Source organism: Ailuropoda melanoleuca, chromosome 16, assembly GCF_002007445.2.
Source record: "Ailuropoda melanoleuca isolate Jingjing chromosome 16, ASM200744v2, whole genome shotgun sequence".
Classification (NCBI taxonomy): Eukaryota; Metazoa; Chordata; class Mammalia; order Carnivora; family Ursidae; genus Ailuropoda; species Ailuropoda melanoleuca.
The window spans coordinates 63,856,772-63,884,119 of NC_048233.1; the positions used below are offsets into that span (position 1 = coordinate 63,856,772).

The 27,348-nt window shown below is 37.8% G+C and overlaps 1 protein-coding gene across 6 annotated transcripts in view; it reads left to right on the forward strand.

Moving 5' to 3' along the window:
• The window catches only part of HIPK3 (homeodomain interacting protein kinase 3), a 90,935-nt gene that overhangs the window by 41,113 nt on the left and 22,474 nt on the right, over positions 1-27,348 (forward strand). For all 6 annotated transcript variants that reach the window (XM_011222755.2, XM_011222758.2, XM_002917484.3 and 3 more), the window contains exon 3: positions 24,568-24,691. In XM_011222755.2, coding sequence (XP_011221057.1) covers positions 24,568-24,691 — 124 coding nt within the window. The remainder of the gene's footprint in view (positions 1-24,567; positions 24,692-27,348) is intronic.

The window sequence follows — 27,348 nt, forward strand, 5'->3', positions numbered from 1 at the left end:
AAGCCTGCCAGTGAGACTGAGGCATAGTGGAACGGATAACGTAGGGGTGTGATTTGAGGTTGGAGGGTAGCCGCTATGGTTTATGTTTTAATTGTTCTGGCTGCTATTTGGAGTGGGAAGAGGACCAGAATGAGAGTAGGGGTAGGAAAACCATTAGGAAAGAGGCATTAAGGTAATCCACAGAGAGGACATGGTGGCAGTGGAAAGAAATGGATAGATTGGTGTTAGTGTGGTTATGTTGCTTTTTGCTAGGATACTCCCCCTCCTGGGGAAAGATGTTTTGTTACGGTTGATATTTGTTGACTTAAATTATGTGTGAATTTAGACATGCACCTGACTTCTGTGGATATCTATATCTAAATATATATTTAACACCATGCGTTAAAATCCACCTTAGAACCAAACAAAAACAAACAAGAAAAACAAAAGAACCTGGAAAACTCTCTATTACTGGTATTTTAGACCTGAATCAGAGGAAGTGAAATATAGCCTTTGAAATTTCTTTAAGCTAAATCACATTTTGTTTTTACAGTTCAGTTATTTCAGGCTGATTTGTTTTATAACTCCCCCAAATCGTGGTTAGTATTTATCTTCTAAAAATGACTACTTTTTGTTGTCATTTATTAAGATAAACATTTAAGGGACACCTGGGTGGCTCAGTCGCTTAAGTGTCTGCCTTCAGCTCAGGTCATGATCCCAGGGTCCTGGGATCCAGTCCCACATCAGGCTCCTTGCTCAGCGGGGAGCCTGCTTCTCCCTCTGCCTGTTGCTGCTCCCTCTGCCTTGTGCTCTCTCCCACCCCTCCACAAATGAATAAATAAAATCTTAAAAAAAAACATTTAAATAAAAATAAGCTTACAGATTACATTCTGTTTTGCAGTTTGCTTTTGTTTAATTCTATACCTGTGGTCTTTTTTTTTTTTTTCCAATGTAAGATCTGTAGATTATTCTGTGAAACTGTTAAATAGAATTTTCATGTGTGAACTCATTTACATACTAATTGAACAGGTTAACTGTAAAGAGACAGTTATAAGGCAATAGAGAAAATTTGAATGTCAGACGATATATTTTTTTTTTGTCAGATGATATTAGGGAATTATTGATTTTTAATGTGATAAGAGCATTGTGGGGGGTTTTTTGAGACGGAGTAGGGGGAGGGGGGAGCATTGTGGGTTTTGGGGTTTTTTTTTTTTTGAGGGTGCAGGGGAGGGGTAGAGGGGGAGAGAGAATCTTAAGCAAGCTCCACGCTCAGTGCAGAGCCTGATTTGGGGCTTGATCCCAGGACCCTGAGATCATGACCTGAGCTGAAATCAAGAGTTGGATGCTCAACCAACTGAGCCACCCAGGTGCTCTGTTTTTTACTGAGTTTTAGGCAATCTTTTATTTCTTTTTTTTTTTTTAAGATTTTATTTATTTGACAGAGAGAGCGAGAGAGGAAACACAAGGAGGGGGAGTGGGAGAGGGAGAAGCAGGCTTTCCGCTGAGCAGGGAGCCCGATGTGGGGCTCGATCCCAGAACGCTGGGGCCATGACTTGAGCTGAAGGCAGACGCTTAACAACTGAGCCACCCAGGCGCCCCGGCAATCTTTTATTTCTAATGGGTGAAAAATGGAAATCTTGATTATTAATGGGATTCAAGAAAAACATCCTTTTACACTTTGTTCTGAAATTATTTCATCAAATTTCAATTTTAGATATATTAATATTAATGTTTAGAAAGGAATGTTATCTTTCTAAAAATTGCTATATATTGTGCTCGCTTCGGCAGCACATATACTAAAATAAAAATTGCTATATAATATTAGAGCATTTTTATACTTACTAACCCCTTTCTTTACATATTTCATTCTGAAAACATTTGTTCATACTGCTCCCTATATTAGAAAAACAAATTGGACTAGTTTGTAAGTTGTACTGTCATCTTGAGCTATCAATTTGGTGACCAAAATTACTTTTAATATAGAAATTTTTTTCATTTTTTTATTATGAGAAAGTATAACATAATATGTATCATCTTAAACTTTTTTTTGGTGATTTTTTAAAATTTTAATTCAATTAAGCAACATATAGTACATCGTTAGTTTCAGCTGTAGTGTTCAATGATTCATCAGTTGTGTATAACGCCCAGTGCTCATCATATCACGGGCTCTCCTTAATGCGCATCACCCAGTTACCTCATCTCCCACCAATCTCCCCTCCAGCAACCCTCAGTTTGCTTCCCAGAGTCTCTCATGGTTTGTCTCCCTCTCTGATTTCTTCCCATTCATTTTCCCTCCCTTCCCCTATGATCCTCTGCACTGTTTCTTATGTTCCACACATGAGTAAAACCATATGATAATTGTCTTTCTCTTCTTAACATAATTGCAAGAATTGACGTAATTGTCAAGAATTGACGTCTTCTTGATGTCAATTGTCTTTCTCTTCTTGACTTAGCATAATCTCCTCCAGTTCCATCCACATTGATGTAAATGGTAGGTATTCATCCTTTCTGATGGCTGAATATACGAACCACATCCTCTTTATCCATTCATCCATTGAAGAACATCTCGGCTCCCTCTACAGTTTGGCTATTGTGGACATTGCTGCTATGAACATTGGGGTGCATGTGTCCATTCTTTTCACTACATCTGTATCTTTGGGGTAAATACCTAGTAGGTGCAATTGCTGGGTCTTAGGGTAGCTCTATTTTTAACGTTTTGAGGAATCCCCACACTGTTTACCAGAGTGACTGTACCAGCTTGCATTCCCACCAGCGTCTAAGAGGGTTCCTCTTTCTCCACATCCTCGCCAATATCTGTTGTTTCCTGATTTGTTAATTTTTGCCATTCTGACTGGTGTAAGGTGGTATGTCATTGTGGTTTTGATTTGTATTTCCCTGATGGCACATCTTAAACATTTTTAAGCATGCAGTTCATTAGTATTAAGGATGTTCACATTGTTTTAAAACAAATCTCTAGAACTTTTTCATCTTGTACATTTGAAAATCTGTACCCATTAAACAACTCCCTTTTTTCCCCTCTCCCCAGCCGCCGGTCACCACCATTCTACTTTTTGTTTCTATGAATTTGACTACTTGAAATATCTTATAGAAGGAGAATCATATAGTACTTCCCTTTTGGTGACTAGCTTTTTTCACTTAGTATAATGTCCTCAGGTTTATCCATGTTATAGCATGTGTCAGGATTTCCTTCCTTTTTAAAAAAGGCTGAAAAATTCCTGTATGTTCCACATTTTGTTTATCCATTCTTTAGCTCTGGACATTTGGGTTGCTTCTACCTCGTAGTTGTGTGAATAGGGCTGCTATCAACATGAGGGTACAAATCTCTCTTCAGGACCTTGCTTTCAATTCTTTTAGCTATGTACCCAGTAGTGGGATGCTTTGATCATGTGGTAGTTCTATTTTTGTGATTTTTAAAATTATTTTGAATAAAAGCCTTTAATTTCAAGGTTATCAGTTGTTTTTTTTTCCTTGTGCTCTAGGGCTTTGTTTTAAAGGTGCATATTGTCTCATGAATGTACTGTAGTAGGATGTAATGGTAACATTTCTGACATCACACACCTCCGAATGTATGTACCTGTCTGTTTTTGAATCTTCAGCATTTTCTTATGATTGGAATCCATTACCGTGGATGTTATTAACAAGAGTGCCTGCTGCCACAGAAGAGTGCCAGTTTGATGGCCAGTGAATAATTTAGGCATCAGCTGGTGTGGGAAGATTGTATTACTTAGGAGAGAGATCTAATATGTGTTAAACTTTGACATTAAAAAGAACAAATGTTTCTTTTGTGAGGAAAATCCTGAATTACAAAAAAAATGTTGAATATATTTATCTAAAAACCAGTATACTAAATTAAATTATTCAATAAATGATTTTTTAATTATAAAAGTAATAGATACTCACTATCAGAAAAAAATCAGTATTCAAGAAGGCTCTGAAGCAGAGCAGGAGCAATTTCCCCCCTTAATGTTGAGGTTCTATACTATAATTTTTTGTAATATATTTTATACTTTAAGCAGTCCTCTATGGTGTGTATTTTGTTTGTTTTCTCATAATGCCACAGGAAACCTTCTTGTATGTCCTTGGACACTTGTTTGATACATTTCCATGACATTTCTAGATTCATTGGGCCAAAGGGTATGTACATTTTGCTGATGGGTGCTGCCAAATTTCCTTCCAGAAACATTACTTTGGTTTATAATCTCACCAGTAGTGTTTGAAAATGCTCTTTTCTTCACATTCTTGTCATCATAAGGATATTTCTGGTTTTTCAGATTGTTGGCTTTAAATAAGCAAAAGCCAAAATCAAGTTTTAATTTTTTTTATCACCTGCAGTACATGAAAAATGGTCTAGTGTCATAATGTCATACTGCTGGATGTTCTTTTTTATGTGGGGAATGAAAATGAAAATGAACAGGGTTCATATAATAACATTTATTGACTGCATAGTAACAGCCACTATGCTCGAAACTTTTCATAATTACCCCTTACCCTTACAACAACCGTGAATAGTGGTAATACTACATTTTACAAAGAGGGAATTTGAGATTCAGTATGTTAAGCAACCTGTCTAGGGTGGTACATAGCTTCTCATAAGCTGGAGAGGTGTGATTTGAACTCAGCTCTGCCTCTCCATTTTACCATGCTCTTTCTCCAGGGATTTTCCCTCATCTTCTTGAAACTCCTCTCTTGAAGGACACTGGTGACTAGTTTGTTAATCACGAGATTTGATGGATTTTTTTTTAAGCCCACATCTGGCTGGACTTTGTCGTTCAGCACTGTTAGTGGTTTATTTTACTGAAACTTTCTTTGTTGGTTCCTTCCTAAACACTATACTCTCCGTTTTTTCTTTCACTTCTCTGACAGACTTCTTGTTCTTTTTCTCTCCTCTTAAATGAATGCATTCTCCTGAATTCAGTCCTGCGCCTTTTTCTCATTCAATATATTTCGCTCTTGGCGATCTTACTCTGTCCCATGACTTCAGTTTGTTTAGTATGGTAAGCTTTCAGACACCTTCCTGTAGCCCTGACCTCTCTTTGAACACCTAATTTCTGTTTTTAGTTGGAATCTCCTTGGGCAGTCTCTGGGTGTTATTAACTCATATTCATGATTCATCTTTCTTCCAAAGATGCTACATCTTCTCATCTTCTCATATTACTGTATTAAGATTATTAAGCATCCAGCTCGCGCTTTTGGCTCAGGGTTGTGAGATCGAGCTCCGTGTCAGGCTCCATGTTGGGGGTAGAGCCTGCTTAGGATTCTCTCTCTCCCTCTTCGCCTTCCCCACATGCTTTCTCTCTTAAAAAAAAACAAAACAAAACAACAAAACATTATCGAAGAACCATTTCCGTGTTACTCAGTGTGGGAAACTGAGTTTTTGGCTTGTTTTTGTTTCCCTGTTATATATCTAATCATTGTGTGACCAAATCCTAGTGATTTTTATCTCTGAAATAGCCTCACATGTAAATTTTGCCACACTTCACACTGCCTTATTCTGGTCTAGACTTTTTTTTTTTTTAAAGATTTTATTTATTTATTCGACAGAGACAGAGACAGCCAGCGAGAGAGGGAACACAAGCAGGGGGAGTGGGAGAGGAAGAAGCAGGCTCATAGCTAAGGAGCCTGATGTGACGATCCCAACGCTGGGATCACGCCCTGAGCCGAAGGCAGACGCTTAACCGCTGTGCCACCCAGGCGCACCTCTGGTCCTAGACTTCTATGCTATGTTAGAAATTCATTTTTTTTTTAAAGATTTTATTTATTTATTCGACGGAGATGGAGACAGCCAGCGAGAGAGGGAACACAAGCAGGGGGATTGGGAGAGGAAGAAGCAGGCTCATACCGGAGGAGTGATGTGGGGCTCGATCCCATAACCCTGGGATCACGCCCTGAGCTGAAGGCAGACGCTTAACCGCTGTGCCACCCAGGCGCCCCAGAAATTCATTTTTTAATAGTCTCTGCTTCTTGCAGTTTATCCTGCATTGTTAGGTATGTGTTATGGATTGATTTAAGAAATCACAGAACTATACACAGACGTAAATACCTGAAATTTTATTTTTACTGCTTTGTGCTTTCTTACCCCCGGTTCCTGATACAGAGTGTACTTATCAGCAAATGTCACAAACTAGTGACCTCTTAGAAACCTAATTGCAGTGGTATCAAGAGTATGGCATGACTTTGGCCTTGAAATAGCCCTGTACAATTGGAAAAAGCTGACAAAGTAATCAAAAAAGTGATTCAAATACTTTAAAGTGTGTGAGTAGAATGTTGTGCTTAGGAAGCTTTTGGTAGCTTTCAGTAGATTTTCGAGTACATGCCTTGATAACACGAGCCCTTGTATCTCTTTTCCTGTGTCACGAGTCTCTCTGATTGTCCTCTCTCTTCTTTGGTATGGAGCTGTTTCATATTGTAACAGAATGCTCTCTGGCATTGTAAATGTGGGTTTTTTTCCTCTTTCCTTCCTCAGGGCTAAATTAATCATCAGCAGTTCCTAAAGATAAAATATTTGTACTAAAGATATTGTTATGTAGAAGCAAATAATTTCAGAGTTGGAAACATTTACATAGACATTTAGTCTAACTTACGTTATAGAAGAGGCAACTGAAATCCAGTATACTTAAATGAGAATTGGTATATCAGCATTTATAAATAACTCTTTTAATTTTTACATGTATAAATATGGGTATGTTTGATTTTTAGTAATAACGAAGTAATAATAAACTTATCCTTTGAATCTAAGGATATAGCTTCTTTGTAAATGGTAAAACGTAATTGCAGAATTTGGCAGTCAATCAATCGGTTGGTGAAAGTTACCTGAAAACAGGGTGTCATTTTCTTTTTTTAAAGATTTTATTTATTTGAGAGAGAGAGCGCGAGCGTGCGCAGTGCATGAGCGGTGGGGGAGGGAGAGAGGCAGAGAGGCAGAGGGAGAAGCATACTCTCCACTGAGCAGGGAGCCCAACGTGGGACTCTATCCCAGGACTAAGATCATGACCTGAGCTGAAGGCAGATGCTTAACCAGCTGAGCCACCCAGGCACCTCCAGAACGTTCATTTTCAAACAAAATACTTCCAGAAGTGTTCAGAAGGAGTAAACTCATTGAGAGAATTTGTATTTGAGTAATATGGTGGTGAAACTATGTAACATGAAAGAAGTATGTGTGTGAATCTTTTAAAGGTTTTGCTTGCTCTAAATTGCTTCTCGTTAACATATAACTACTCTTCCAGAGAAAATGTCATTGAATTAGTAAGAAGCTTCTCAACACTGCAGTATTCAAAAATATGATATGATAGTGTTCCTTTTTTAGGGCTTGCAAGAAGACCTTAGACTTTTCAGTGGTTCGTATGAGGCATTAAATACAAAGTATTTTCAAAGAAGGCTAGAACTGAAAAAAGAAAACAGTATACTTAACGTCTGTTGGTGCTAAATAACGTCAGGTAACAAATTATGCTATTGTATTTATTCACAGGCTCATAATTCCAGTTCTGCAACTAGAGCAAATTGTTTAACTTTTCTGAGCCTCAGTTTACTCGTCTGTAAAATAATGATGCTAATAGCTACCTCAGAGTTTCTTGTGAAGGTTAAATTCCATAATGCATGTAAAGCACTTAGTACAGTCTTGGGACATTGTATATGCTTTATAAATAGAAGCTATTAAAAAAAAGGGGGGTGTGTGGTTTAAAGGAAAATGATGCAGTGGTAGCAAGATGGTAAGGAGTCACCCAGTTGTTCCCTGGTGGCCTGCGTGGTGTATAATGTGCTGCTGTTCCTCTTCAGAGCAGAACCTTTGAAAGCTTCATGAAGTAACTGAATTTGTGTTAATAATGTCTAATGCAGCCATTTTTTGTAAACTGTTTTTTAAAGTATAAGATAGTATAAAGTACACAAATTTTAAGTTTACAGCTTCATAATTGCAGTGTGAACTAACCCTGTAACCACTACTCAAGTCAAGGTTATTGACTATTTGGGTGTTCTATTTTGTGAAGTTTCTTTTGCCTAATTTTCTGTTTGCTTTGACAGTCTTACTCATTTGTGATTTTTAAAGTGTTTGTTCTCAATATGAAACCTTTTGGAGAAATCCCTTCTTCATTCTTTGGCTTTTCTTAGAGCTGATTTAGGTGAATGCATGGACTAAATTTAATACATGGTTTCATTTTAATATATAGTTGACCCTTGAACAACATGGGTTTGAACTGCATGGGTCCACTTCTATGTGGACTTTCTTTTTTTTTATTTACAGCACTGTAAATATATTTTCTGTTCCTTATGATTTTTTTAAAAAGATTTTCAGTAAACTCTGCACCCAACGTGGGGCTTGAACTTGCAACCCCGAGATTAAGAGTCACATGCTCTACCGACTGAGCCAGCCAGGCGCACCATCTTCTTTATGATTTTAATAACATTTTCTTTTCTTCAGCTTACTTTATTGTGAGAATACAGTGTATGTGTATATATATATGTGTGTGTGTATACACACACACACACACGTATGTATGTGTAATTTGTATCTATAAAACACAAAACCTTTTATTTCTTAGAGCCATTTTAGGTTCACAGCGAAATTGAGCAGAAAATACAGTGTTCCCGTATCCCTCCTGCTTCCACATACATAAACCTCTCCCATTATGACACCCCTGCCCCCTCAGCCACATCAGTAAATTTGTTACAATTGATGAACCTACAGTGACACACAACTATCACCCAAAAACCGCTATACACAGCTATTGTGTGTGTGTGTGTGTGTGTGTGTGTGTGTGGCCAGTTTTTGTAGTAGTTCTCCCTGGGGCTATTGATGTGATAGCAGCTAAATAGTAGCCTTCCATTTTCTTTTATTAGGTAGAATATAACTCAATATATTTGAAAACTTCTTAATGATTTCTGGCAATTCTTTGGAATTTTTATTTTTTGGGATTAATGGTCCTGGTAGGAAAGTATACAGTGTTAGGTGTGTAGGGGGAAATATGTATGTGTGGGTGTTTCATATTTTCATATTCCCTTAAATTCTCTTGTTCTAGGTACAGACATTGCTTAATGTAGTTGGCCATTTTGTAGGTTATCAAATATCTGAGGATTTAAAATGTATATTAAAATGGAATATATTTGGGGAAGCATTGTGTCTAATTGAATATTTTGTGTTCGTTGTACTTCTTTAAGGAGTGATTTCCGCTTATAAAATCCTCTGCCAGGGGGCTGTATGAAGTATAAAACCAAGTGAGAGGCAGCTCCTGATATTAAAGACCTTATGTTCTTCTTTTTTTTTTTTTTTAAGATTTTTTAAATTTCTTTATTCGACAGAGATAGAGACAGCCAGTGAGAAGAGGGAACACAAGCAGGGGGAGTGGGAGAGGAAGAAGCAGGCTCATAGAGGAAGAGCCTGATGTGGGGCTCAATCCCATAACGCTGGGATCACGCCCTGAGCCGAAGGCAGACGCTTAACCACTGCCACCCAGGCACCCCGACCTTATGTTCTTCTTAATAGAGAAGATAAGACACATGTTAACAGGACTGCTTGTAGAAGGCACATTTTATTTCTTAAGAGATTTAAAGGTTGAACCGAAGTTTCTGTTTGGCACCACCATTGATTGACCCTGTGACCTTGGGGAAATCACTCAAGCAGTCAACTTCAAATGGTTTTGGTGGGAAGGGATATTAATTATGTGCCAAGTACTTTACTTGGTTTTATTGTCACAATAATCTGGGAAGGCAAGTATATCCGTCATTGGCAAATGAATGAGTTGAGTTGGCAGTAACATTTGTAACTTGCCTAAGGCCTAGAGTTTTGTATGTAACTACCAGAGCTGGGATTTGAATTCTGTTCTCTTGTTACTCCAAAGTCTGTTGTTACTTGATTATACTAGCACATAACAATATATTCTGAGAAGTATTGGTAAATATTCCTTGAAAAAACTGACGATAGCAATATGTTTTTTAATACATGCTTTTAAAAATAAAGTGTAAGATAGCATCACTCCTGTGGTATTCCCGCAGAAAAGAGCTTAAACCTTGTGAGGAAACATTAAATAAACACAAATTGAGGGACATTCTGGAAAATAACTGGCCTGTATTAAAAAATGACAGTATCATGAAAACCACAAAGAATGTTGAGGAACTAATTCAGATAAATGAAACTAAAGAGACATGGGTCTGGGATTTCTTTATTTTTAAAAATATTGTTTGATATAAAGGAAGGCATTATTGGGATAGTTGGCAAAATCTGAATAATAGTATTATATCAGTATTAATTTCCTGATTTTTACAAATACATGGTAGCTATGTAAGAGACTGTCCTTGTTTTTAGGAAATACACAATGAAGTATTTAGGGGTAAAGGGATGCAGTGTCTGCAACTTAACTCTTAGATGATTCAGAACAATTGTATTTGTATGTGTGTATAAGAGAAGATAATACAAATGTGGCAAAATGTTAACATTTGAGGAATCTGATGGAAGAATTCTTTGCGTTATTTTGCAACTTTTCTATGAGTCTAAAAGTATGTCAATGTAAAAAAAAAAGTGTGAAAAAATAGTAATATTCAGTAGTTCACCCCTTATCCACTGTTTCGCTTTTTGCGGTTTCTGCGATCCGGCAGGAAATGATCCTCCTCCTGACTTACTGTCAGAGGGTCAGTACGTTATAATGCCTGCGTCATTCACTTCACTTCATCTCATCACATAGGCATTTTATCTCACATCATCACAAGAAGAAGGGCGAGTATGGTACAATAAGATATTTAGAGAGCGAGAGAGAGAAAGAGACTACATTGACTTAACTTTTATTACAGCATATTGTTATAATTATTCTACTTTATTGTTAGTTATTGTTGTTAATCTCTTACTGTGTCCAGTTTATAAATTAAGCTTTATCATATGTATGTATAGGAAAAAACAGGTATATACGTATACATACTGTTTATGTGCGTGTGGGTATGTGTGTGTATAGGGTTTGGTACTATCCATGGTTTCAGGCATCCACTGAGGGTCTTAGAATACAACCCTCATGGGTAAGGGGGGAATACTTTATTCGCCTAACTGTTAAAAGATTACTGGCCTTTAAGAGATGGTATGCTCCAGGGGCATCTGGGTGGCTCAGTCAGTCAGGCGTCTGACTGTTGATTTTGGCTCAGGTCATAATCTCAGGATTATTCCAAGTGGGGAATTTGCCTGTGATTCTCTGCTGCCCTACCCCTCATCCATGCACCTACCCCCTGCTCATACACACCCCCTCATGTGTGCACTCTCTCTCAAAAGTAAATAAATAAATCTTTTAAAAAAAGAGAAAGAAATGATATGTTCCAGAGTGCCACCAGATTGTGTAAGATCATCTGATGAATCAATGCCTAACCTTCTACTTGCTTATTAATGCATAGGTATATGGTCCTATGATTAATAATGCATTTGCAATAGTTCATAAAATAAAGATGATTTATCTATGTGGTGTTGAGCTTGGACTCTCACTCAGCCTGCATAGGTTTGTTTACAAGCCCTCCTACCCACAGGGACTTTAAAAAGTTGCTTCTGTACTTCAATTTCCTCATCTCTAAAATGGGATAATACAGTACCTACCCCAGAGGGTTTTGTTAGGATTTAATGAGATGAGCGTAAAACATTTAGCATAGAATCTAACTCCTAATAAGAGTTCAATAAACATTTTTTGTCATTTTCAGTAATTATTATAAAATTATAAAATTGAATCATTTGGGGCCCCTGGGTGCCTCATTTGTTTAAGCATCTGCCTTCGGCTCAGGTCATGACCCCAGGATTCTGGAATTGAGCCCGAGTTGGGCTGGCTCCCTGCTCAGCAGGGAGCCTTCTTCTCCCTCTCCCTCTACTGCTCCCCCCACTTGTGCTTGCATGCTCTCTCTCTGTCAAAGTCTTAAAAATTGAACCACTTATTGCAATTAAATATTTTTTGTTGTCTGATTTAGTTTAAATACACCTTATAGATTATGAGCTTCTATTGGCACATACTGATGACACACTATAATTTTAAATATATCTCATAATTTAATTTAGGAAATCTTGGGATTGTTCTGTACTTCCCTCCTAATCACCTGTAGAAGGGGGATAACAACATTTATCTTGTTAGCTCATAGAATAAAATATTTGAACAGGTTGTAAAATACAAATGCAATACAGATGTTAGATATTAATAATATAACTCATATATATGATAGTTACATATTGATTTTTTCATCCAATAGCATGTAACCAAACATATAAAGAACAGACACATTCAAACTCAGTTGTTTTGTTTTTCCTTTATTTTTTTACAGGTATTTTTCATATTCCTCTCCCAATTCTGCTCCTTTGCTTCTCTGTCTTGATACATGTTAATAATAATATTCTCCGTTTTCTCTTCCATATCATGAGAATTTTTGGTCATCTTGCAACTCTTCTTGGTAGATAAAACATGAAAGATATAGTGCTGTCTATAAATGGATTATGTTTCTGAGCCTTACCTATCTTTACAAAATATCAGCTGTTGATCAGTCATAGATATGCAAATTAGTGATGTATCGATCTTTTTGGACATTGGGCTCTAAATGCTATTTGTCATATTGGTGATGAATATTAAATCTTTGCTGTCTCCTATCTTCTACCTCTCAGGTTTAACATTTAATAGGTTTTGAAATTATTTATTATTATTGCTGTTCTTTGTACTTGGAGCTTTGATCTGGATCATTGTCCTGCATGCTTAAAAGATTAAGTGGCCTTGCAATAAGGATATTTTTAATTGTGATATTTTTAGCCCACGACTTAAGCTACATTTGAATGAGTGTCTATTCTGAGAGTGTGTACTTTGATTACACTTGAACATGTTATTGAATAGTTTGCTGTTCCAGTCATAAAAACAGTCATCGTGATTATCTAGTAGTCTATAGTGGTATTATTGCCTACAGCAACAAATTTTTTATCATGTTAAAAATATTCATAACTTAGAAAAGTATTTCTAAAAGTGGTTGATTGTCTCTGGAAATTTATTTGCCTTTCTCAGAGTGTTGAGGGTGTTTTGTTGGTTGTTTTAAAAAAGCACCATACTGCAGGATACTGAAAAGAGTGCTGATCAAGCTGGAAATTAACTCACTAGTATATTTTAACAGTCATTCTTCTGTTAAAGTTCCAGTTGTAGAAATGCTCTTTGATATTTTCATAAATTTTAGTAGCATTCTGATTTGGAAGGATCGTTAGTGGTCCCTCCAGTTTAAGTTCCCCTGTTGTGCTTACAAGAATTTCTTTCACAGGCTTCCCTAAGGACAGAGAGGCTCTAAGATGCACCTCCAGTGTTCTTTCTTTCCAGAGGCAGTATATTCCTACCTCAAAAACTCTCACTAGAAGATTGTTCCTTATAATACAAGGAAACAAGGTTCACTTAACACCGATTATGTAGTCTAACTTGATGATAATATTGGAAACATTAAATCCTGTAAAGTCCAGGTGACTGACAATTTTTTTTTAACGTTAGTTTTTTATTGTATATTATGAGGTGCTTGTTTTAAAAACAGAACATTGTGAGGGGCTCCTGGTTGGCTCAGTCGGTTGAGCCTCCGACACTTGATTTCGGTTCAGGTCATGATCTCAGGGTGGTGAGATTGGGCGCCACTTTGGACTCTGTGCTTGAGATTCTCTCCCTCTCCCTCTGCTCCTTCCCTTGCGCACGTGCTCTTTCCTTCTCTTAAATAAATAAATAAATAAATAAATAAATAAATAAAATCTTTTTTAAAAAACCCCAAAACAAAACATTGTGGAAATGTATACTTTTCCCTCCCCTCCTTGTCAGGTTGATAAGTCACAGTTAATTGCCAGTAAAACTTGAGTGTGTATCCTTTCCTAGGTGATTGTAGTTGTACAAACGCACGTTTACTGATGCTTGCATTTTATAACTCCTTTGGGTCTTTGCTGTCTTTTGCTAGGTACAGGGCTTTGACATGTAAGAATTTATTGAGTGCGTGATGTTGAATTGATACTTATGAGTAGGTGATCAGATCCACTGTTGAGCTCATTTCCTAATTGTTTCTGTAAAAGGATATTACAGTGATCTTTGGGAACACAGTATCTGCCAAAATGGATGTATCTAGCAGATGACTGTGTATTTAATGTGAAAGATTATTTATGGTTAAGATGAGTAAATGCGTAAAGATCAGGAAAAGGAGTAAAATGTGAACTAAGTTCTTTTACGTGAGTGTATTTATATTTCACATTTCCTGGTTAGTCTTAAAATCAAAGGTGAGGGGCGCCTGGGTGGCACGGCGATTAAGCGTCTGCCTTCGGCTCAGGGCGTGATCCCAGCGTTATGGGATCGAGCCCCATATCAGGCTCCTCCGCTATGAGCCTGCTTCTTTCCTCTCCCACTCCCCCTGCTTGTGTTCCCTGTCTGGCTGGCTGTCTCTATCTCTGTCTCTGTCGCATAAATAAATAAAATCTTAAAAAAAAATAAATAAAATAAAATCAAAGGTGATATGTCTAAAGAGAAAAGAAGAACACTTTTAATGATAAGTATAGTATCCGAGTGGGAGACCTTCTAATAAGACAAAAGTGTGATAGTTTCAGTAGTCCTAGGAATTATTTATGTTAAAGTATAGTAGTTAAAAGTGTGGATTCTAAAGTCATAAAACCTGGGTTCTAATCCCAACTGTATCTTGCGCTAACTGTGTGACTCTTAGGCAAATTACTTATCCTAGTGTCTGTTTCTTTATCTATTAAACGGATTAGCAGGGCTGTCAGATGGGTTAATACTTACAAAGCACTTAGAGCATTGCCTGGTTCATAGTGTTATGTAACTGATGTTATTACTGTTATTATGTATTTCCTAAAGGATTTATACAGAATGAAAAGTTGGTTTAAAAAATGGCAGCAAAATCTTCTTTTTAAAATTGTCAGCAAAATCTTTTTTTTAAAATTGTTTTGGAAAGCTAAAGACCAGTTTAAAAAAAAAAAGCACAAACAGATGTTTTCTCATGTTATGTAACTATTAGAACATAGATCAGTTAGTATTTTCCTATTCTGTGGGAAATACAGCTAGAGAATAACTTTAATTAAACTGCTAAAATGACTTTGGTGTTAATTTCCAGGTTTTCTATTTGACTTTCTGTGTTTCTTTCAGTCACAAGATTTTATAATTTAAGGTTGTATAGTATAGAGAAAGGCTTTTGAATAAGACATTTGAAATCTTTAGTTTCATCACTTTTGGGTAACTTGGGGCAGTGTATCAGTTATCTGTTGCTGTGTGGCAACTCCAAACTTAGTTGCTTCAAAAACAATCATTTATTATTTCTCATGATTCTGTGGGCTGGCTGTACTCAACTGAGGGCTTCTTCTGTTGTACGTGGAACATTTTGTTTACCAGCTTTTTTTTTTTATCTTGGACAGAAGAACAATGCAGAAATCTGTTTTTCAGAACACTTCTTTAAATGAGATAATGCATTAAAAGTTATTTCCATGATGCCTGGCCCTTTTGTTAAAGCTCAGTAAATGGTGGGTTTTTTTCCCCTCTAGTCGAAACTTTTCGGCTGTCCCTAATGCAAAGTGGCTGGTACGTAAAAGTCTCTCAGTTGATACCTGTTTGGCTCATGCATTTGATGTAACAAAAATATTCTTAGCTTTTTCAAATTAATGAATGTATGCTAATAGCTTCCTTTGGTTGATCAGTTCATTGCACAAATAATGATTGAGTGCCCACTATCTGCCAGGCAGTTTTCTCAGTGCTGGGAATATAGCATTGAGAGAATTAAAGTTCCTATCCTTGGGGCGTTTGGCTGGCTGAATCAGTAGAGCATGCAACTCTTGATCTCAGGGTCATGAGTTTGAACCCCATATTGGGTATAAAGATTACTTAGAGGAAAAAAAGCTCTTGTTCTTATGGATCGCATTCTAGTGGGGAAGGGGAAAAGATAATAAGCAAACATATATATTGGTGGCAAGTGCTACAGAGAACTATAAAGGAGGAGAGGTAAGTTTATGTGTTGGCAGAGGCTTACTTTTCTATTTAATGTGGTCAGGGAAGGCCTTTCTAATAAGATGGTCCTTGAGCAGAAACACAAAGTAAGAGTAGAAAGGTTAAGTCATGCTATTCCTTCTGCCTGGAATCTTCTCCTAGATAAGTGCAAAGGTTTAGAGACAGAAACTGTGGTTAGAAACAGTAAGGAGGCTAGTGTGGGTGGATCAGAGCAAGCAGGTAAGATAGTGATAGGAAATATTAGATGTAGCGAAGGGCTGAATCATGTATGACCTTGTAGGCCATTGTAAGGAATTGACTTTACTCTGAGATAGGAAGCTATTAGGGGATTTTGAAGAGAAGAGTGATGTGTCTAACTTGTGTTTTATTTTATTATTATTTTTTAAAGATTTTATTTATTTATTTGACAGAGATGGAGACAGCCAGTGAGAGAGGGAACACAAGCAGGGGGAGTGGGAGAGGAAGAAGCAGGCTCATAGCAGAGGAGCCTGATGTGGGGCTTGATCCCATAACGCCGGGATCATGCCCTGAGCTGAAGGCAGACGCTTAACCGCTGTGCCACCCAGGCGCCCCCTAACTTGTGTTTTAAATGGACCACTCTGGCTGCGAAGTTGAGAATAGATTGTAGAAGATGGGCAGAAGCAAGAAGAACAGTTAGGAAACTTTTGCAGTTATCCAGATGAGAGATGACAGTGGCTTGGATTGGGGTGGTAGCAGTAAAGGTGGAGCAAAATGGTCAGATTCTGGATCTATTTTGTAGATGGAGTCCATGGGATCTGATGATAGATGTGGGAAGTGAGAGAAAGAAGAGTCAAATTTGATTTGCCCATGTTATGAGCCTCAGAAACTAAGGATAAAGTTATTATTTCCTGAGATGCAGAAGGAGTGGATTGGGGGGAATAAGGAGTTCTTTTTGAACGTGTTTAGTTTGCTATATCTAATAGACACTCAAGGGATCTCGAGTAGACAGTTGGATACCTAAGTCTGGAGGTAAGGAGAGAGGTCTGGGTTGGAGATACATATTTGAGTGTGTTAACAATAGAGATGCTATTTAAAACTGTGATTGGATGAGATCACCTAAGGGAAGTGAATGTAGATAGAGAAGATGGATATCCAGAGACTGAGCCTCCAGAATTTAAAGGTTGTGGAAATGAGATGGAACTAGAATTCTGAGAAGGAAGTGCTAGCTAGTGAGGTAAAGGGGAGAGCAAAGAGTGGTGTTGTGGAAGACAGATGCAGACAGTGTTTAAAGCAGGAGAGCCTAGTCAGCCGTGTTAGATGCTGCAAGTCCAGTAAATCGAGGATGTGGCAATGCAGTGGCTGATGGCGACCTTGACAAGAGCTATTTTGGTGGAATGGTGGGGTAATGAAAGCCTGATTAGAGTAAATTCAATACAGGGGCAGAATTGGAGGCAGCTTTTCGAGTGCTTTCAAGGACTGTTATAAGGGGGAAAAGGAAAGGAGTGATGGCTGATGAACAGTGTATAAACAAGATGGTTCGGGAGAGAGAGATGAAGAGGGCTGGGTGGAGGGAGAGTGGGAAATTGGTGGAGTGATATGCTTCAGTGAGTGAGTCTGGATGCCTTAGATAGAAGCACTGACAGATGCAAGTGGGCTAGTAGATGTGATGAGAAGGTGGAAGTTTCTTTCAAATTCTGTCTATTTTTTTTCAGTAAAGTAGGATGCAAGGACAACAGTCCGGAATGAGGATGGGGAGGAGGTGGTGGATTGAGAAGAGAGGAGGTGTGAATTCGGACAGTGGGAGGATGAATAAATTAGGGGAATGTATATACTGTTTTACATTTTACACACATTGTTTTATAGGTAAAAGTATAAGATTAGTCCTTTAGATAATCCTCGGAGAATATAGGGTTGGTAGAACCCCATCTTTGAAGAAATGAAATGAAGGTTCAGGTAAATTACTTGCTGTTGGAGGGAGAGCTAAATGCCTATTCTTGAGTGTTAAAAATGTAGCTCTCTTTAGATGATTTTCATTGTTTGAAATCAGTGCCTCCTTACTAGACTCCAAAATTTGTCTTCCCAGAGCTTTTGTGCATAGATTCGCAGTTTTTTAGTACCAGCATAGCATGATGTTCTCATGAAACTTACCGGAAGGGAATTGCACCTGTGACGCACGCTGTTGTATAATGGATTGCCAGTATATGGGTGGGAGGTTCTTTTAGTGCCCTAGGGGTCTGAAAAGGTGTAGCACAAGATTAACTCGGTTATAAATGTTGCAGCATTGAAAACAGTAGAAAAATCAGTAGTTCTTTTAACACTAGCACTCTCCTTTCTGATTGTGACTTTCTGTTCGGTCAGAGGCATTTTCGTCCCAGACTGGCTAGTTCTGTCTGAGGCGGCACTCGTCTTTGGTGTGTGGCCTCTGCTCTGACCTCCTTCAGTACTGCAGTCTATTCTTGCGCCACAGCATGGTGAGCTGATACACGGCCTCTCTTGGTTAACTTCATATTTTTCATAATAGCCAAAAGAAGTGGAAGAAATTCAGATGCCCATGACATGATGAGTGGCTAAGTAAGTATGGTGTATCCATGCAATGGAATACTATTCAGCAGTAAAAGTGAGTGATGTACTGGCACACGGTACAGTCTCGAAAACATGCAAATGAAAGAAGCCAGTCACGAAACATTCCTTTCTTTTTTCTTTTTTTTTTTTTTAAAGATTTTATTTATTTATTCGACAGAGATAGAGACAGCCAGCGAGAAAGGGAACACAAGCAGGGGGAGTGGGAGAGGAAGAAGCAGGCTCATAGCAGAGGAGCCTGATGTGGGGCTATCCCATAACGCCGGGATCACGCCCTGAGCTGAAGGCAGACGCTTAACCGCTGTGCCACCCAGGCGCCCCCGAAACATTCCTTTCTATGATTCCATTTGTACAAAATGTCCAGAATAGGCAGATCTAACAAGACCAAAAGTAGAGTTGTGGTGGCCAAGGATGGAGGAGTTTGGGAGGAATGGAGAGTAAATGCTAATGGCTATAGGGTTTTCTTTTTGGGGTGATGAAAATGTTCTGAAATTGATTGTGGGGATGGTTGCACAATTCTGTGAATACACTAAAAACCATTGGATCATACCATAGCTTACTAAAACTGTCATCTTAAACAAGGCGGTCTTCATCTTCTACCTCAGAAAAGACTGTTGTCATTGTAGTGTTTTTATCTTTATTGAATTTACCATTTCTTTACCTTTTCCAAGTTTGTGCTGCATTTCTCTAGTATTTTTTTAATGTCAAAAGCGGAGAGAAGTGTGTAGATAAATACGTGGTATAGAAGTATCATCAAGAGAAGCTTGAATGACTGTACCTCTCAGTCTCAGTGAGCGATGTTACCTACCAGAACCATCAGCTTCTGGCCCTTAGCTTGGCATTTCAGAAATTCTTTGATTAGTGTTCTAGACTTGACCAGACCTGGGTGGTTCTGCCACTAGACTCACCAGAGGCTGAAGTGTATCAGCATTATGCTAATTTTTTAAGTTTAATGAGAAGTGAAGCTGTTAGGCAGACTAGATATTCACACTGGCCTAACCATTACATTTTCTTTATGTCAAAAAGAAAACTCTGTAAGTTAGGAGTATGAGCAACATTTTCTTGATGGCCATGAAATCGTCACTTCAGTTCATAGTTTAATGGCATTTGCAGTGATGACCCAAGGCATCTCTATTATAAGAATGTAATTGTTAGGGTGCCTGTGTGGCTCGGTTGGTTGAGCGTCTTACTCTTAATTTCTGCTCAGGTCTTGATCTCGAGCTTGTGAGATTGAACCCCACATCTGGCTCCCCACTCAGCGGGAAGCCTGCTCCAGATTCTCTCACCCTCTCCCTCTGCCCCCCCTTTAAAAAAAATGCAGTTGTTCCTAGAGCTAGACATACTGAGTTCCTAAATTGAGATACCCTTTTTCCTAATGGGGCTGGGTTTCTTCTGCCAGTAATTGAATTTTCAACTTACAAAAGTAAATAAAGATGAGGTAAAGCAAATAAAATATTCCATTAATAGTCATCTTTTCTGAATGACAGTATTTCACTATGTTCTTGTTTGAAGCATTGACGGCCAACATTCTCTTCTACTCTGGCAAAAGTCCCCAGAGTTCAGTATATGTAGTTAAAAATTTTTTTTATTTTCATCTTACCCACTTTACCCTATATTTTATATTAGTGTTTCAAGGTTTCAGAAAAGTAGAAAGGATTTATTCTTAATGAATATTGATAAATTTGATTAAAAGCACATGACAAAAAATAACAAAAAAGCATAGCATTTTAGATATAGATTGCCTTTGTTACCATATGACCTAATTTTTTTGGTTTGTGGGTTTGACACTTCTAATTGTGAGTTTTTATTTATAGAGTGGTGAGCAAGAGGTTTTGTTATACTCTCCATTCCGTAGACATGTTTAATATGTGACTTGCCTGGTCTCCAAAAGTGCAAATGACATCTATCCCTGTTATATCCTTAACACCGCCACGTTAAGGTGCTCAGAAAGGAGAAAAAAGAAGTGGAACAATTTCCTTTAGGAGTAGGACAGAAGATTTTTTTAAAGAATGGTCCACATATTAGAATCCCTGTTACGATCATTTTTATCCAAAAGTATAGTTAGTCCAGGGGAAGAATTTGAGAGCCAATTAAGATATAACCAGAAAACTAAGCTTTGTTCATTACTGACAGATGGATATATTGTTCTTTCATGCATAATTTAATTTTTAAAGTTTTTTGTGAGACTGGCTGGTAGAGCTCTGACATTTCTGGCAGCTTCATCTAGATTGTGAATGCTTTACGGTATGCTTCCCAACCTTTTACATTGATCCACATAGAAAATGGTGCTATCTGTGGCATGCTAGGGTAGACTGGAGGGAGTTTGGGCACATTTAAATGGGATTTGGTGAGGAAGTCTGTTGTATTTTCTTTATGATATATATGTATTTGAAAATAAAATACAAAAGGTGGGGGAGGATAGTTGTGGGAGGCATGGAATTGTGTCACTCCGATTCCCCTTCAAGAGAACCTCCTGTGGGGAGCGCACTTGCCCGAGAGTCTCCAGCTGCTGCACCTTCAGATATGCGTCCCGGCTGTTCTAGCCAGTGACCAAGTGCCGTAGGTGTACTAGAGCTGGACTGTCTTGATGGGGAGCTCCTCCAGCAGGTCATTTTTTGCTTAGGGACTCTGAGGCCCCGCCAAGACTTTCTCCTAACGGCGCTGTAGGGGGAAGTTCTCTCTACCTCTTCCTTTGCCTCTCTCCTTGCGCATGTCAGAACTGCTCAGGGTCTGAGGCCTGTCTCCACTGCTCCTGCCTCCTCTCCCTGCCTTCCCCCAAGACATTTCTTGCACATCTAATCTGCTTTTCTGAAGACCCTAGCTGATGCAATAATACACTGTGAGTTTGTGTAAAACTTGCAGTTAAAATTCTTACTTTAAAATGAGAAATTTGAGTTTGCTTCCTTAAGTATAACTTCTGTATCTCAAGTTTTATGCTTGAAGTGGCTTTATGCAATTCCTGGTCAACATTTTGAAAAGATGTCTCCACGTTTTTTGTCACCATCAATTAGAAATTTGGCTCATTCATTAAATGGTAGCAAACGGCAGAAGGAATTCATTGCTCTTTGTCTAGTTGACAGAAACTCCTTTTTTTTTTTTTTTAAAGATTTTATTTATTTATTGACAGAGATAGAGACAGCCAGCGAGAGAGGGAACACAAGCAAGGGGGAGTGGGAGAGGAAGAAGCAGGCTCATAGTGGAGGAGCCTGATGTGGGGCTCGATCCCATAACGCCAGGATCACGCCCTGAGCTGAAGGCAGACGCTTAATCGCTGCGCCACCCAGGCGCCCCAGAAACTCCTTTCTTAACTGTTAACCAGGTATCAAAGAATTTCATTCTCTTTAAGTTGTATATCCTAGGCACTATCATTCTGTTACTTTTCTTTCATTGCCACATACGATGTTGAAGTTTCCAATAGCCAGTTTCAAACCCTATTACTTTTTCATAGTGAATATTTCAAAATAATCAGAAAACTCTTAACTACACGGTTGTAGATCTGTTAGTCTTAATAATTCTTCAGAATTCAAATTAGTACATGAATAAACATCACTAGTGAATCTCTTTTTATTCCAACTTTTGAAACTTTTTGCTTTGAATCTTTTTTAGTATGGTTAATACATACTCTTTATTAACTTTTGTGGCCATTTTTCTTTCTGCCTAGACTTCTGTTCCTCAAGGCTTAGTTCAAACCCATATTTTGAAAACTCTGATGCTTTCTTTTGTGTGACCCAACCTGTGTAGGAAGGATTTATTTGAGAAATGTTTACTGAGTGCATTTTCTCTGCTAAGTTCTCTGTATACCATAGTGAACAAAAAAGGGTAAGATCTCCTCTTCTTTTGTACGATATCGTGAATATTTAAGAATGATAACTTAGTGTAACTTGTTTTTTCCCTTCTTTCTACACAATTTAGCATTTGGTTATATCAGTATAATTCACATGTATATATCTGTACTAATACTTAAGTATTTTGTCAAAAGAATGAAAGCCTTTCGTAACTATGTTCTAAAGATCTTTTATGCCTCATAGCACATACTTGTTTTTAACAAATGCTAGTGAATTAAGAGCGTATTGAACCTGAGTATTAATTATGATAGAGATGTCCAGGCGAGGACTCACTGGACAGATCCTAAATCAGTGGTAAAAAAACAAAACAAAACAAAACAAAACCAGCTTTTTTATTACCCCTTGAACTTATTTTGGTCAGAAGAGCTATAGGGAGAAGGTGGAGCAGTCTTCCCATTGATCTAACTACTTGAGCCTGGGGCTTTGGTTCTCAGCTTTGGCAATGTATTGGAATCACCCTGGGAGCTTTACAAAAATACTGATTCCCAAGTCCCTCCCCCAGAGTTTCTGATTTAATTGGTATGGAGTGTGGCCAGGACCAAGTGATTGTAATATGTGCCTAAGATTGAGAACCGCTGCTTTAGGAGATAATGACAATCAGCAGTCTCAGTTAAAGAAATTAGCAGAAGCCTTATTTTGTCTAACTGTATATAATACGAATACTGAGAGAGCCTGGGAACAGTGCCATCCCGGTACTAATGAGGACCCATAGCTCGTTGAGGGAGTTGTGACTGGTCAAGTCTGGAAAAATTAGAGTATCAAAATAGATAATTACAGTAATGGATTATAACTCGTTGAATAAAATAGGATTCTATTAATTTATACTCACATAGGCAAATAAATGAAGTTGAAAATTTGGTAAGGAATGGCTTACACATGTAGTCGCAAATTGAAATCCTGCAAAGTACTTAATTACAGAGGGAAAAGGAGGAACTCAATAGTGGAAGTATCTAGCAGACACCATGTTAAATAATCAAAGTGAACATTGTCAATACTGGAACAAATCAAAATTGTATGCCACATGACAGCACATTGTGAGAAAAAGTATCACTTCTGTCATACTCCTCCCAGAGATTTATAACCCAGATCTAATTATGAGGAAACATCAGGCAAACCCACACTAAGAGACATTCTACGAAGAACTGGCCTGTAATATCTTGTGCCAAGGTTGTAGAAATCAAGGAAGGACTTGAGGAACTATTCTAGAAGATAGGACAACTAAATGAGATGCATGGTTCTGATTGGATCGTTTTGCCATAAAGGACATTCATTATTAGTATAATTGGCCAAACTTGGAGTCTGAGGCTTAGATGGTAGAGATGTATCAGTGTTCATTTCCTGATTTTGATGATTGTATTGTGGTTATGTGGGGGAATAGCCTTCTTTGTAGAAAATACAAAGTATACAGTTATTTGGCAAATTACTCTCAAGTGGTTCATGAAAAAACCCATTCATTGTATTGATCTTACTTATTTAAATTTGAGACTGTTTAGGGTAACTATGATTGTATGCCTCACTTTGGAATTACATAGCTGTATGTGAGGCCTCTCAGAATCTCAGTTTTCTCATGGAAAGTCATGTGAAGTAGCACATAATTTGTCTGGCCATGATATTTTTCATGGAATACATTTTCCATGTAATCGAAGCTCTTCAAGTGCTGAAATGCTTTCTGTCTGTCTTGATGCCTTGTATTTTTCTGTCTTTTAAAGCAGAATACATCGCACGTGGTCTTATCTCTTTCAATGACAAACAGTCCTGATTTTGTGAATATTTATTATTGTTTTCTAAAGTAATATCTAGGTCTAGATCCACTTTTAGCCTTTGGGCTTGTTTTGTTTCACTCTTACCTCTCAATGTCTGCTTTTCATTTCTGTTGATACCAATAGTGCGTATATTTCATAGTTTGCCAGTTCTCTTTCTAGTGTATTATTTCTAATCTGTTGTAGTCTCAAAGACAAGATCTGTGCTTTTTCCTCTTTTTAATATGTTAATAAAATTCTCTATAAGGTTAAGTACAGAGATTTTATCGTAGTGATGGTTGTACTATTCATATCCTTGTAAGCTTAATTTAAGAGTATGTCTAAGCTTCAAAGAATTCTGAAAAGTGAAGAGTTAATATAAGTAGAAGGACTACTCTGTATTTTACTAACTTTTCTTAGAATGTCAGATGAAAAAAGATAATTTTAAAGGAAAATCACTGTGGTTTTTGTTTTGTTTTGTTTTTTTAATTTCAGAGCTCCAGAGATTATATTGGGGTTGCCATTTTGTGAAGCCATAGACATGTGGTCATTGGGATGCGTGATTGCAGAATTATTCCTTGGATGGCCGCTCTACCCAGGAGCCTTGGAGTATGACCAGGTAACAAAACTCATGATAGATCTAGATAGGATGTAAAGAATTGGTAGAATGTAAAGAAAAATAATAGACTAATAGGAATACATTTCCCCAGGTATATAATACCTGTGAAAATCTTTTTAAAAATAAAATGACAGTGGGTGCCTAGTTGGCTCAGTCGTTACCCATCTGCCCTGGGCTCAGGTTGTGATCCTGGGATGGAGCCCTGCGTTGGGCTCCCTGCTCAATGGGGACCCTGCCTCTCCCTCCCTCTGCCTCCCGATCCCCCTGCTTGTGTTCTCTCAGTCTGTCTGTCAAAAAAGAAAAGAAAAGAAAAGAAAAAAATCTTTAAGATAAAATGACTAAACCTGAGATCTTAGGGAATTTAAATTCAAGATCTCAAAAATTTAATTGATTTTTAAAAACCTTTTTGTAACAACTGAAGTAAGGTTTCATAAACAAAGTTACAGTCCACAGGCTCCAAAACCAGTTTTGCAAAAATGCTTTTGTATCATTTTTATGCTGTAGACATTTAAAGGGCTGGACTCTGTCCATTTAAGTAATAAAGCTACACTTGGGTGACAAACTTTGATGATGGATGAAATGTCAGCCACTCCCAAGGAATAAAAGGCATCATAACTATTGATCTTCAATCAACAACCGTTACTGGGCCCTCTTCAGTATTTTAAGCTGTTTATGAATGACACTGGAAATCTAGTTTAACATTATTTAAATGATTCTCAGTAGAATCCAGCAAATTACTTCATTAAACACTTTTTTCTTTTCATTCTTTTTTTTTTTTTTTAAGATTATATTTATTTCTTTGAGACAGAGAGAGAGAGCATGAGCAGGGGGAAGGAGCAGAGGGACAAGCAGACTCCCCCGCAGAGCAGGGAGCTGGACGCGGGGCTCAGTCCAGGTCCCCAAGATCATGACCTCAGCTGAAGACAGACGCTTAACTGACTGAGCCACCCAGATGCCCCCATTAAACACTTTTCATTATAGTTTTCAGTTATGTTCATTAGCCTCTCTAAGCTATTAGACAGTGATTGTTGTTTGCTATTTTCAAGTGTTTTTGTTTTGTGTTGTTTTAACACCGAGGTTCTTTTTTGGAGTAATTTTAATCAGTATTATTTGAAAAAGTTTCATAGTATCTTCCTTATTAGATATATAATCCTATTTTAGTGGAAAACGTCAAAATTAACAAAATGCTTAAATCAGTTTTGTGTTTCTAGTAGATAAATATTTTTGTTTAAATGATATACTTTTTGTTTAAATGATATACTATTTATACTTTTTGTTTAAATGATATACTATTTAACTTTTAATGAAAAAATAGAAAATAGAATGCTTTAATGCAACCATGACACAGTTGTAACAATAAAATGTGCCTTATCTCTGATTTTCACGGCTTAACTTTCTATATCAAAAAGGATATGAGGGGGCTACTGGGTGGTTCAGTTAGTTTAGCAGCCATCTCTTGGTTTCAGCTCAGGTCATGACCTCAGTCAGGGTCCTGGGATTGAGCCCTGCTTTGGGCTCTGCGCTCAGTGTGAAATCTGCTTTAAAGGATTCTCTCTTTCTCTCTGTCCTTCCCTCCCCCTCTTTCTCTCTCTCTCTCTCTCTCTGTCTCTCTCTTGGATACATAAATCTTTTTTAAAAAAAGGTATGAGAAGTTATGAATTTGATAATTTACCTGTTGCTGAGATGAGCCTAAAAGTCTTTTAATACTAATTATTAGATTAGATGTTATCATTAACTTTCATCTCTTACCTTCTTACAGTGACTTTCTACCCATAAACCTCCTCTTTTTATGCCAGGCTTCCTGTAGTCTCTACCTTTCATCTTCCATGTTTAGCATTTCTCTTAGAAGGTAGTGTCTGTAACATTTTCCATACATCCTGGTTTCCTTCAGCTTTGTACCAACCACTAACTTTGATGCAGATGCTAGACTGGTGCTAGTTTTGAAAGCGTTGGTGATCTAGTTGGGAGAGTCCGGTAGTCTCGTAGTTGCTGAAGGACTGAAGTCCCAGTCAGATGCTAGAAGTGCACCTCTAGTTTTGTGAACTACAGGGTATGACGTGGATGGCATTCTGGAGCAGGACACCATCTAGTGGCAACTTCAGATTGATTTGCTGCTGTGCTTTGGATGGGACTTCCACAGATCTAGTCTTGGACGCCTGACATTAGTACTGAAAAGGACCCTACAGATCATTTACTACTCCTTCCTATTTTATTTAATTTTATTTTTAAAGATTTTATTTATTTATTTGACAGAGATAGAGACAGCCAGCGAGAGAGGGAACACAAGCAGGGGGAGTGGGAGAGGAAGAAGCAGGCTCATAGCAGAGGAGCCTGATGTGGGGCTCCATCCCATAACGCCGGGATCACGCCCTGAGCCGAAGGCAGACGCTTAACCGCTGTGCCACCCAGGTGCTCCAACTCCTTCCTATTTTAGAAAAGGGATAACTGAGGCCCAGAAAAATGAAATGACTTGTCGAAAGTCGCAATGGTAATTTAAGATAAAGCCCTGATCAAAACTTTTTCTAAATTCCGTAATAGATTTTTTGTTTTGTAAACTGGGAACAGGTGTTAATCTGATCCAGATTAATAATATTTTCAAAATGTATATTACTTTAATTCCAAAAGAATATAATTATTTAAAAAATATATTAGCATAT